Source organism: Colobus angolensis, unplaced genomic scaffold (genome assembly GCF_000951035.1).
Source record: "Colobus angolensis palliatus isolate OR3802 unplaced genomic scaffold, Cang.pa_1.0 Scaffold286, whole genome shotgun sequence".
NCBI classification, from domain to species: Eukaryota; Metazoa; Chordata; class Mammalia; order Primates; family Cercopithecidae; genus Colobus; species Colobus angolensis.
The window spans coordinates 1,248,681-1,261,981 of NW_012116110.1; the positions used below are offsets into that span (position 1 = coordinate 1,248,681).

At 39.3% G+C, this 13,301-nt stretch overlaps 1 protein-coding gene across 1 annotated transcript in view; it reads right to left on the minus strand.

Annotated features, from left to right (window-relative positions):
• PTAR1 (protein prenyltransferase alpha subunit repeat containing 1) overlaps positions 1 to 6,676 on the minus strand; it is a 57,096-nt gene extending 50,420 nt beyond the window's left edge. The window contains exon 1 of the mRNA XM_011948910.1: positions 6,609 to 6,676. Coding sequence (XP_011804300.1) covers positions 6,609 to 6,676 — 68 coding nt within the window. The remainder of the gene's footprint in view (positions 1 to 6,608) is intronic.
• Positions 6,677 to 13,301: the final 6,625 nt, after the last annotated feature.

The window sequence follows — 13,301 nt, forward strand, 5'->3', positions numbered from 1 at the left end:
TAACAGTTAGTCTAGTCCGGGGCGTTTTTCAGAGCTTGTCCGCTTTATTTTCCCTGCCGGAGAGATGAAGAGGTCCAGAGGCGTTGCGGCGGAGCGAGTCCCTATTTGACCGTGTTGGTGACCTCCTTTCTAACTGTGCCAATTTTGGTCTCTGAACCTGAAAGCAGCCCTTTTTAAAAACATTAATGAAAATTCTTAAATTTATTAAAGGAAGACGAAGGAAAGTGAAGGAAAAGTTATTTGCCATCTGGATGTAGGAAGTAGAAATGAAATCGTTTTTAAATTTTTCGATTTCATTTTCTACTACATTTGGTAGCCTTTGCGTCAATTTTGGAATTTAAAAAAAAGTATCAAGACTCGGACAGGGTTTGCTCATAACAGCAAAAATAAATTTTTGTAGGAAAAACGAGCTTTCTAGTTTATTTAGGATTTTGAAATGCCATAACTAAAATTTTTGTGTATCAGGTTTTCTTTTGCTCCTCTGTGGTAGAAAAATCTGGCTGCCTTTAGTTCAGTTTTATTCTTCCACCCGTGAAATCTGCATCTTTGGCCAGGTGCGGTGGCTCACGCCTGTAATCCCAGCACTTTGGGAGGCCATGGCAGACGGATCACGAGGTCAGGAGATCGAGACCATCCTGGTTAACACGGTGAAACCCCGTCTCTACTAAAAATACAAAAAAAAAAAAAAAAATTAGCCAGGCGTGGTGGCGGGCGCCTGTAGTCCCAGCTACTCGGGAGGCTGAGGCAAGAGAATGGCATGAACCCGGGAGGCGGAGCTCACAGTGAGCCAGGATCGGGCCACTGCACTCTAGTCTGGGGGACAGAGCGAGACTCCGTCTTAAAAAAAAAAAAAAAAAAAACAAGAAAAAAAAAAGAAATCTGTATCTTAAAAAACTTAAAAAAAAAAAAAGAACAAGTTCATGAAGTTCATGGTGTGTTTAATGTGAACATATGCAGAGCATTTGTGGTCGTTTTTATGATTGTAAAACTAAAAACTATCCATTGCATGTAAAGTGAATAAGAAATATAAACGAAAAATAAAAATTTACTATACTCAGTGGTCAGTATTTCCTGTGGGTATGTTTATAAAGGCTAGACTTGGCCTTCTAGTTGCAAAAGAAGTGAGATAGGATTGGGCGTGGTGGTTCACACCTGTAATCCCAGCACTTTGGGAGGCAGAGGCGGGAGGATCACGAGATCAGGAGATCGAGACCATTCTGGCCAAGATGTTGAAATCCCGTCTCTGCTAAAAATACAAAATTAGCTGGGCGTGGTGGCACGTGTTTGTAATCCCAGCTACTTGGTAGGCTGAGGCCGGAGAAGCGCTTGAACCCGGAAGGGGGAGGTTGCAGTAAGTGGTGAGCCCGCCACTGCACTCCAGCCTGGCGACAGAGCAAGACTCCATCTTAAAAAAAAAAAAAAAGGAGAAGTTTCACAAAATTGTAGCCGGTGAGGTGGGACAGATTTAAGAATTAGTAAAATTGACCGGGCACGGTGTCTCGTGCCTGTAATCCTAGCACTTTGGGAGGCCAAGGCGGATGGATCACCTATCAGGAGTTCGAGACCAGCCTGGCCAGCACGGTGAAACCTCGTGTCTACTAAAAATACAAAATTAGCCGGGCGTGGTGGTGCATGCCTGTAGCTCCAGCTACTTGGGAGGCTGAGGCGGAAGAATCGCTTGAACCCCGGGAGATGGAGGTTGCAACAAGCCAAGATTGCGCCCTGCACTCCAGCCTGGGCAACAAAAGAGAAATTCCGTCTCAAAAAAAAAAAAAAAAAAAAAAAGAAAAAGAAAAAGAAAAGAGTTAATAAAACCAAACAAACTTTAACCAATAACAAGTTCTGGAGTGAAGCAGTGAAAAGAGTGGAATATGTGTGTTTAGATTCCAAGGCAAAAGACAACTTTAAATATCCTGTTTAAGAATGTAAGACTAGTTCTTAAATTAAAATTCTTAAACTTAGTAAGTTTTCTTAATCAGGATCTTGCATCCTAATGGCAGTGGGAAATAAATCCCAATTTCTGGAGGCAGAGATCAAAGCAGCACACTCAGAAATAATGATTTTCCCCCAAAGGCTTTATTTAACAGGGAAAAAATCAAACTTTGTCCCCAAATTTTAATGTAAAACAGGTATTTCAGAAACAGAATTCCTCTGTATGATTCTGTGTATGCCCTCTCCACATGCAAACTCTTTACAGTATTTTTTTTTTTAAAGAACTGGAGCATAATTAGAACTCTGAGCCAACTCTCTAATTTTACAGATAAGAAAACTGAAGTCCAAAGAAGATTTGAAATTCATAAATCCTCAATAATGATATATATGTATACAAGAATAGGGTATAATAAATTTAGCGTGATTTTGTCGAAGAACTACAAGATTTATGTTCATTTATTGATAATAAAATACAGTAAATAAATGCCCAATGAGAGGGGATTGATTAAATTTTAAATTTATATGGTAAGATGCTATTTAGATAATTGAAAATCACATTATAAATAGAAGAATATATACCAAAGTGTTAGAGGTATTTTCATAGGACAATTTGAGTATGTAATGTAAAGAGCAAAGTAACACTTGTAATTTAAGAATTTTTTTTTTTTTTTTGAGATGGAGTTTCACTCTGTTATGCAGGCTGCAGTGCAGTGGTGCAGGTTCAAGCAATTCCCCTGTGCCAGCCTCCTGAGTAGCTGGGATTATAGACACACACCACCACACCTGACTAATTGTTCTTAGTAGAGACTGGGGTTCACCATGTTGGCCAGGCTGGTCTCGAATTCCTGACTTCAACTCCTGACCACCCACCTTGGCCTCCCAAAGTGCTGGGATTACAGGCTTGAGCTGCTGCACCTGGCCTAAGAAAAGTTTTTTAAAGTATATATTAATAAGGAGATGATATATTTGTTAATTAGCCAACTATCTCATGTGCATACTAATTTTCTTACAGTTACATTGATTTTTTTAAGTGATCATATCTATTATTATCATTTACATGGTTGTGAATATATTTTGGCAGTCTTCCTACCCACTCCCAAAAACCATACATTTCTTATTTTAGAAGACTAATTGATAATAGAGGAAAATGTGGGTATGTAATGACCAAAACAAGTACCAAATACAAATACAATACAATATAATCCTAATTTGACATGTACAGTATAATTTGTACATAATATAGATATAATTGTACATATATATAAAATAGATGGGGGGCTACAAACTAAAATGTTAACAATGATTATCTCCGTATGATAGAATTGAGATAATTAAGACCAATAAGTATATATTCTTTATACTTTTCTGGATGTCCCAAACTTTTACAATGAAAAACCTAGTGTATGTCTTGAGGGCCCTGGAGGGAATGAGGACAGTGAAGTAGTTTTAATGACTTTTGTGAAGAAGTTAAGATGCCTTGTCATCCGTTTCCATCTTTGCTTTGTATTATTCTGCTTACATTACTGACATGTTGTTTATCACTCCATTTATTTTTATTTGAATCCCATTTTCTGATAACATCTTACAAAATAGAATTCAAATAGTACTAAATATGTTCTACCGTATGCTAGCTATTATTACAGAAAGAACAGTCTTATTTCCTCCGTTACAAAAATTAAGTAGCCAAGTGCAGAGGCACACTTCTGTAGTCCTAGCTACTCTTGAGGCTGAGAGGATTGCTTGAATCCAGGGGTGTGAAGATCAGCCAGAGCAACAAAGCAAGACCTCATCTCAAAAAAAGTAATACCCAATTTTGAATGGCTTATTATATTGTCATTGTGGTTACCTATATCTTAAATTTTGCCAGACCTCAGCCATATCCACTATCTTAAAATCTAAAATTTAAGAACTTACTAGCAAAGAAATAGGAGAAGGGTAACAAAATATTAACCAAGAAGCCACAGTATTGATGTATTTTATGGATTCTTAAGAAAAATCAACAGAAATGATGATCATCTTTAAAATTTTTATTAGGCCAGGCATGGTGGCTCACGCCTGTAATCCCAGCACTTTGGGAGGCCAAGGCGGGCAGATCACGAGGTCAGAAGATCGAGACCATCCTGGCCAACACAGTGAAACCCTGCTGTACTAAAAATACAAAAAATTAGCCGGGCGTGGTGGCAGAAGCCTGTAGTCCCAGCTATTTGGGAGACTGAGGCAGGAGAATGGCGTGAACCCAGGAGGCAGAGCTTGCAGTGAGCTGATATCGCACCACTGCACTCCAGGCTGGGCAACAGAGTGAGACTCCATCTCAAAAAAAAAAAAAAAATTCTTAAAGATTATTTCAAGAAAAGTAATAGAATTTAATAAATATACTTTAAAAGATGTGTACATTAAATTTAGGACATTTGTATACTCTTTACTTTGGTGTGTTGGTTTATTTCCCCAAGTATGACTTACTACATATTCAAGAACTATTGAAAAATATACAAAACCACTCATGCATGGTAGTGCATCTATTGTTATAATTAGTTGATATTTCTAGCTCTTTATTATTCCAGTTGTTGGGATAAAAATGAGAAAATACATGTGATAGCATCTTTAAACTGAGAAGCACTGTTCAAGTTATTATTCATTTCTATGAATAAAGAAAGTGTCATTACTAGTAAATCCATATTAAAACATAATAGTAAACTAAGGCTAAGCTAGATAATTTCAATATGAAACTTGTTTGACACTTTTAAAGAGAATTTTTATACTGCAATTATAATTAATCTGGTTAAAGCATGAACTTTTTCTATGCTGACAAAGTACGTAATGTTATCAAGATGATAATAATGAAGATGACTTTAAATGACCAGTTTATGCTGATGTTAGAACCCATGAAGATACAGGGATGAGGATATTAGTTACATAAATGGTTTTTGTTGCTAAGTGATGTTTTATTTTATTTGATAGTTCCAAAATATCATCCTTTTCCTTTGCCCTGTTCTTCCTTCCTACCACAGAGGCCCAGGAGACTCATTGTGTAATCTTTAGAAAAGAACAGGAGAAAATGTCTAGAGAGAAAGCGCCATTCCAGAATCTGCATATAGAAACAGCTAAGGAGGTGGGTATCTCTCAATGATGCGATTAGTTTGTCATGTAAGGTACTGAAGATGTCAGACTGTCATAAGAATTTTCTTAGTAATAATGCCTTTTAATGGATGACTAAATTTTTAAAGTATACAAATATAAGTACATCCTTAAGGTTTTTTTCTGTATATTTTTCAATGTAACTGTGACAGAGGTGAAACCCTAGACAGGTTCCAACATAACTGGAAATTTAGAAAGGGAGTAGGAACTTCATATTGGCCACAGTAGAGGTTCAGTCTGAAGCCTCTTCAGTAACTATCTAAAAGTAAGACAAGGCTATACCTCCTTTCATCTCCCTTCTGAAGTTAATTTTTCCATTCAGGAATTTTCTAATATACCTTACATTTCAGTTTCTTTCTGTTTCTATGTTTTAAGCTACATCTGAGACACATCAAAATTATTAACACCAGGTCAAAATTACCCATAGGAAATGATGAGCTTTTTTTGTTATTTGACTTATGCTCTTAACTTGCAGTATAATATTTATAGAGACTGATAGTCTGAATTTTAAGAAGGAATGTCAAAGAATAAGACTCCAAACAATGTCTTCTGACTTTAAGCACTTTAATTTCTATGATAAGTCCTCTGAGTCATCCGTGTGCAAAAAGGGCAGTACAAAAGATAATCTCGGGCTTATAGGAGGAACAGGCTGAACACTATCCCTGAGAAGACAAGACGCCAAACAATTTGATTTATTCCATAAATTTTAATGAGTGATACTGTGTGTTAGACATTGTGCTAGCTGCTGGGTATTCAATGGTGAGAGAAACAGACATGGTTCATGCCTTCTGTGGGACTTACAGTCTGATAGAAGAGATAGACAATATTCAAGTAAACAGACAAATATATAATGAAAAATTGTAATAAATGGCACAAAAGGAGAAAGCAGGGTACCATGATAGATGATAAAAGTGTCAGGGTAAGGACATACCTTTGGAGGCTGTGGTCAGAGAAGCCTGCTCTGTGTGGTGATGTTTAAGCTGAAACCTGAAAGATGAGAAGAAACCAGCCCTGTGAAAAGTAGGGAAAGAACTCACCAGTGGTGAAACATTAGAGTGAAGGCCTAAGAACAGAAGAGCTAACTTAACATGTCTGAGGAATTGAAAGAAGGCCAAATTAATAACTTCTACCAACCTTACAACGTTTGTAAAGTGATTTCAGATTCAGGATGGTGGTTACCCAAATGACAACAATGAACACGACTGCCTAGTTACAATTTTTTTCCACTCTGTATTCTCTGTGTTCTTTATTGTACTACACGAACAGTTTTTTGGGCTGAATGTTAAATATATTTGCAGAATAAAAACTTAAGTGTTATGAAGTATATCAGTTAAGGTCCTGTCAGGAAAACAAGTCACACTCTGTATTCTAAGTAAAAGGGGTTTAATATAAGTCATTCGAGGCTTACAAACCTGTTGGAAGGGTGAGGTAGAAAGTCAGGGGAACTGTCGTCAAATATCTCAGTTTTCAGCAATAAAACAGGTGGCTATACCTTGTCCAGAAGCTACTGCAAGTCTCAAGAACCTCTAGGAAGCTCCTACCAGCTCTTTTCATAGCATCTGCTCAAGTGTTTCTCAAGAAACTCACCCAGAAGTGTGTCAAACCTCATGTTGGTTCTCTGTACATGCTTCTCCTTGAAACTGTCTCTGAAGAATCATGGTCTCTTCTTTCTGCTTTCCAAATCTTGTGTTCTTACTAGCAAACTCTGCTACACTATGAAGCAGAATTTATAAAGAGGTGATGATAATGCCTGGGTGACAATCCCAAGTTGCCAACAGACAATTCAGTACAGTTCACTTATTTTGCTTTGGTGAATGAAAAAAAAACTGTGAGATTCATTAGGGGTAAAGGTAGGAGAAGGCATTTGCCCTTGGTCCCTGGATACATGTATTCTGGTTATGGAAAATATGACATAAGGCACTGGATGGTGCTTCAGATTGCATATCGATCTTGTAAGACAGCATCACAACCCACATTGTGCTGTCCAATCTAGCACTGTATTTGAGACTTCAATAGGTCATTCTACTGCCTAATTAAGTAAACTGCTTTAGAATGGTGGGGTATGTTATGGTCAGTGAATCCCATGGGTATGAACCCTATTCCTATGCTCCTTTTGTTTTAAAATGAGTTCATTGGTCAAAAATTAGGTATACTAGTTATGTACTGTTGTGTAACAAACAAACCTCAAGCGTAGTGACTTAAAACATGATTATTTCTGGGAGTTCTGCGGATTGACTGGGACCAACTGGGCAGTTGTTAGTGTTATGCGGTTATAGAAAGATAATGGCTGGGGCTAAAGTCATCAAAAGCCTTGACTGGCCTAGATGTCTGATTGTTTCTTTACTCACATGTCTGGTGCTGTGGTGCTTCTTGTTCTCTCTTTTCAACTGGCATCTTATGCTCCAGGGCTTTTCAGAGCATAGTGAGCTCAGGAAATGATACACAGCAGCTAGCTTCCAAAAGGCAGGAAATGAGAGCTTAGGTTGGTTAAGGGCATAGCATCAGTTTTGCAATATTAAAATAGTCAAAGTGGTGACAGTACTTCCCCAGAATCAAGGGGATGGAGGAAGTCCCATGGGATAGTGTGAAGGTCACATTGCAGAAGATGGGATAGAAGATAGTGCTTTGCCTATCTTGAAAAGAAAAACTATCATATGTTAAATGGGGTACTGTATTAGGCTGTTCTTGCATTGCTGAAAAGGAATACCTGAGGCTGGGTAATTTATAAAGGAAAGAGGTTTAATTCACTCGTGATTCCACAGGCTTTACAGGAAGCATGATGTTGGCATCTGCTTGGTGTCTGCGGAGGCCCCGGGGAGCTTGCAATCGTGGAGAAAGCAAAAAGGGAGCAGGTGTCTCACATGGTGACAGCAGGAGTAAGAGAGAAAAGGGGCAGGTTCCACATGCTTTTAAACAACCAGATCTCATGTGAACTCAGAGCTAGAGTTCCCTAATGAAGGGGAAAGCACCAAACCGTTCATGAGGGATCTGCCTCCCACAATCCAAATAACTCCCACCAGGCTCCACCGCCAACACTGGAGACAACATTTCTTTTTTGAAAAAACTGTTTTCATTTTTATTTTTTGTCAGTACATAGTAGTTACATGTATATATTAATGGGGTAGGAAATGACATTTCAACATGAGATTTAAAGGACACATATATCCAAACCATATCAGGTATCATGATAGTAAACAAGGCATTCAGTATATCTATGGATAGTGATGAAGAAGAAACTGGGGCAGGAAAACATCAAATTGCTGTCCCGATGATGGAAGAATCCATCGTAAACAACCTGCCATCAGGTAGCTTGTTGGTTCCTTTTGGTCCCTTCTGTCGAAAGCTTGGGCACCTAGCAATGACTCTAACAAGATCAGCTTTGCATGGGGGTTGGAGGGGGAATAAAACCTGCATTATTGTGCATAGTAGAATCTCTATGGCCACTATTATCATGAGCCCATAAAGCAAACATTGTCGTGGCTAGGGAAAGAGGCTGAGTATTAGCCATAGAACATTTTGTACTGATTATTGAACATTTTCTGCAATGGATCGCCTTTTTTGAGCTTTCATATGGAACATAACACCAGAATCTATGCCTATTCAGAGAGGTCTCTCCTCATACCTCTTCCCCAAACTTCTTTATCATCAATTACCAAATTTTGCTAATTCCTGTATAATTAGTTCATACATTGTATTAGTCAGGGTTCTTTTAGAGGGACAGAACTAACAGGATATATATATCCCATAGGATATAATACATCCTATTAATATATATATACTGAGAGAGAGACAAGAGTTTATTAAGTATTAACTTACATGATTGCAAGCTCCCACAATAGGCTACCTGCAAGCTGAGGAGCAAGGAAGCCAGTCCGAGTCCCAAAACTGAAGAACTTGGAGTCCAATGTTCAAGGTCAGGAAGCATCTAGCACAGGAAAGAGATATAGGCTGGGAGGCTAGGCCCATCTCGTCCTTTGAGTTTTTTTCTGCCTGCTTTGTCTTTGCTGGCAGCTGACTAGGTTCTGCCCACCAGATTAAGGGTGGGTCTGCCTTCCCTAGCCCACAGACTCAAATATTAATCTCCTTTGGCAACACCCTCACCGACACACCCAGGGGATCAATACTTTGTATCCTTCAATCCAATCAAATTGACACGCAGTATTAACGGTCACATAAATATACCAGAGTCCCTGACTATCTAAGCAAACTGTTAGCCACTGTCCGTGAATCAATGTTGATCTACTCCTCTGCCACGTCTTCTTAGTCTAAGTGGACTGCTGGATATACAGTCTGAAGTTCTGCCTACTTGGAGAATCTCCCTTCTCAGTTATTAAAGACTATTTCTGAGTGAGACTGTCATGCTAAAAGCCATCCGCTTTTGGATAGTACCAATGTATTGTGGAGAGCTGTTTGGAAACCAAATGAGGCCCAAATTTTCTCTTCCTCAGTCACATGTCATAGAGAATTCTCCATGAGGCCATACATGTAAATTGAGGGAAAGATATCAATGCATTAGGGGTCAGTACAGTTATTCCTCTGTATCTGTGGAGGATTATTTCCAGGATCCCTGTGGATACCAAAATCTGTACATACACATGTCCCTTATATAAAATGGCACAATGTTTGTATATGTCCTACGCACATCTCCCTATATACTTTGTTTTTATTTATTTATTTATTGAGATGTAGTTTCGCCCTTGTTACCCAGGCTGGAGTGCAACGGGGCAATATCGGCTCACTACAACCTCTACCTCCCAGGTCCAAGCGATTCTCCTGCCTCAGCCTCCCGAGTAGCTGGGATTACAGGCATGTGCCACCACATCAGGCTAATTTTTTGTATTTTTAGTAGAGACGGGGTTTCACCATGTTGGCCAGACTGGTCTCAAACTCCTGACCTCAGATGATCCACCCACCTTGGCCTCCCAAAGTGCTAGCATTATAGATGTGAGCCACTGTGCCCAGTCTATACTTTAAATCATCTCTAGACTACTTAAAATACCTAATAAGATGTAAATGCTATGTAAATGGTTGTGATACTCTATTGATTCTTTTAATCTGTATTAGGTTTTTATTTTTTTTCTGAATATTTTTGATCATCATTTAGTTGAATCCAGGAATGCAGAACCCGCTGATACTGAGGGTGTCTGGGTCACTTACTCATGCAACTTGTGTCTTTGGGAACTGCTTGAGCATAATCTTGTATATCTCATTACAGCATTGTGGTCCTGAGTCAGGTAACGCCGTAGCTCTCTATGGACAGTACATGTCACATGACTGGCTAGTGTTTCTTAGTCAGGTATTCAGTCCTGGGGGCCCCATAGCAACCCCAGAACTGTTTCTCAAAAGGGGCTTATCAACAGAAAAGAGTTGGCTTTTCCCCCAAAACCCAAGGGGTATTGCCATGGCATTTTTTATTTGCTTCTGTTAGAACATTTCAATGTGCTCTTTCAGCACCATCTAGTCTGCTGAGTCATATGGCCCAACATCAGCTTGCATAGAAGCTTAGAGCTGCAACAGAAGCTTCTGTTGCTCTGGAATCCATTCAAATCTATGGGTTACTCAGTAAGTGACTCAAAGTAGAACATTCAACTAGGGTATATGTCACAATCTGAATCCAAAGTGTCCCGTGTGTCTCCTTCTCAGTGGTAGAGTGTACAAGATGAGGCAACTTGCCCTTCACCTTGGTAGAAATGTTGTGCCATGCCCCAGCTAATGGACTCCTAGAAACTTCACTAAGGTGGCAGGCCCTTGAATGTTTTAAGGATTTATCTTCCATTCACTGTGGCGCATGTGTTTAGCAAGGTATCTAGGGTACTGCTGGCTAATTCCTGCACATAAAGTTGAATCCCTCAAAGTAATAAATGAGTAAAAGCCCTCATTATACTCTCATAGACTCCTGCATATGTCGAATGCAATTAAACAGTTGTCTAATTAGTTCCATATGTTTGTCCATCTACAGAATGTAAACTTCACAAGGGCTGGAACTGTATTTGCCCTGTTTATTTTATGTACCACTGTGTACATTGCATTGCAATATAGTGGGCTCTGAGTACTTAAATGGATGGATGGATGAAAGGAAAGGATGGGAAACATCAGGGAAGGGTAGAATAACCTACATGTATAAATGTAATAAAGAAATAGTAGGGGAAGTCACTTGGAATTTAGAGGCCTAATCATGAGGAACCTTGAGGCCATATTTTGGCAGTGCCGAGGCGGGCTGATCAGGAGGCCAGGAGTTCAAGACTAGCCTGGCCAACATGGTGAAACCACATCTCTACTAAAAATACAAAAGTTAGCTGGGTGTGGTGGCACGCGTCTGTAATCCCAGCTACTTGGGAGGCTCAGGCAAGAGAATTGCTTGAACTCGGGAGGCAGAGGTTGCAGTGAGCCAAGATTGCACCACTGCACTCCAGCCTGAGTGACAGAGCAAGACTGTCTCAAAAAAAAAAAAAAAAAAAAATTCTGAAGAGTTGGAGCCACTGAAAACATTTATGCTTCTTTGTTGAAATCCACTCATTCTTCAAGAGTGTTCTTATTAACTTACACATTGTTTTAGTTATACAAAAATACATAAATACACACACACACGCATATATATGCTTCTACACTTCTGGGTTTTATCACATAACAAAATGAGATAATCCATTTCATCTTTATTGTTGTTTCCCTGGCACCAGGTACAGTTCCTGAATACAGTAAGCACTGCAAATGTAGTGCTGAGTAAGCTGAACAAACAAAGACCCAATTCCACTGCCACCTTTCCCATGAAGCCTTCATTAATCACCTCAGTTTGAAATGCTCTCCTAGAAATAGGAACGCTTTTGCACAGTTGGTGGGAGTGTAAATTAGTTCAACCGTTATGGAAGACAGTGTGGTGATTCCTCAAGGATCTACAATCAGAAATAGACCCAGCAATCCCATTATTGGGTATGTACCCAAAGGTTTGTAAATCATTCTACTATAAAGACACATGCACACATATGTTTATTTCAGCACTATTCACAATAGCAAAGACTTGGAACCAACCCAAATGCCCATCAACGATAGACTGAATAAAGAAAATGTAGCACATACACACCATGGATAAAGAAAATACGGCACATACACACCATGGAATACTATGCAGCCATAAAAAGAAAGAGTTCATGTCCTTTGCAGGGACATGGATGAAGCTGGAAGCCACCATTCTAAGCAAACTAACACAGGAACAGAAAACCAAACACCTCATGTTCTCACTCGTAAGTGAGAGTTGAACAATGAGAACATATGGGCACAGGGCGGGGAACATCACACACCGGGGCCTGTCACGGGGTGGACGGCAAAGGGAAGGATAGCACGAGCAGAAATACCTAATGCAGATGATGGGTTCATGGGTGCAGCAAACCACCATGGCACATGTATACCCATGTAACAAACCTGCACATTCTGCACATGTATACCATAACTTAAAGTATAATAATTTAAAAAAAAGAAAAAAGAAATGCTCTCCTATAATCTTGGACTCCACTATACTTTGTATAGCCTTTGTTTGGCACTTTCAATGCCAAACATTCTGTTCAATCTTTACTATTCCCTTCCTTTCGTTTACTTTAGATTTAGTTTCCACTACTTTTTCTAGTTTCTTCTTTTTGGCTACTTTTCATTTCAAAAATTTTTATTTCAATAGTTTTGTGGGGACAGGTGGTTGCATGGAAAGGTTCTTTAGTGGTGACTATATATGACCTTGCTTTACAGTTATTTTTGTAAATCTCTAATATCTTTTACTAAGTTGAAGCAGTTGTCAAATTCATTTTTGTAACCCAACAACGTGGTACAGTTCCTTATATGAGGCAGATATTAAGTATATATGTATTGAATGAAAAAAATGAGACAATGTATTACTTTTTTATTGTTCATGTTACGAGTAGCAAAGAATGTAATAAGAGTCATAATTTGGCCGGGTGCGGTGGCTCAAGCCTGTAATCCCAGCACTTTGGGAGGCCGAGACAGGCGAATCCCCAGGTCAGGAGATCGAGACCATCCTGGCTAACACGGTGAAACCCCATCTCTACTAAAAAATACAAAAAACTAGCCAGATGAGGTGGCGGGCTCCAGACTCTGGAGTAGTCCCAGCTACTCGAGAGGCTGAGGCAGGAGAATGGTGTGAACTCGGGAGGTGGAGCTCGCAGTGACGCGAGATTGTGCCACTGCACTCCAGCCTGGGTGACAGAGCAAGACTCCGTCTCAAAAAAAAA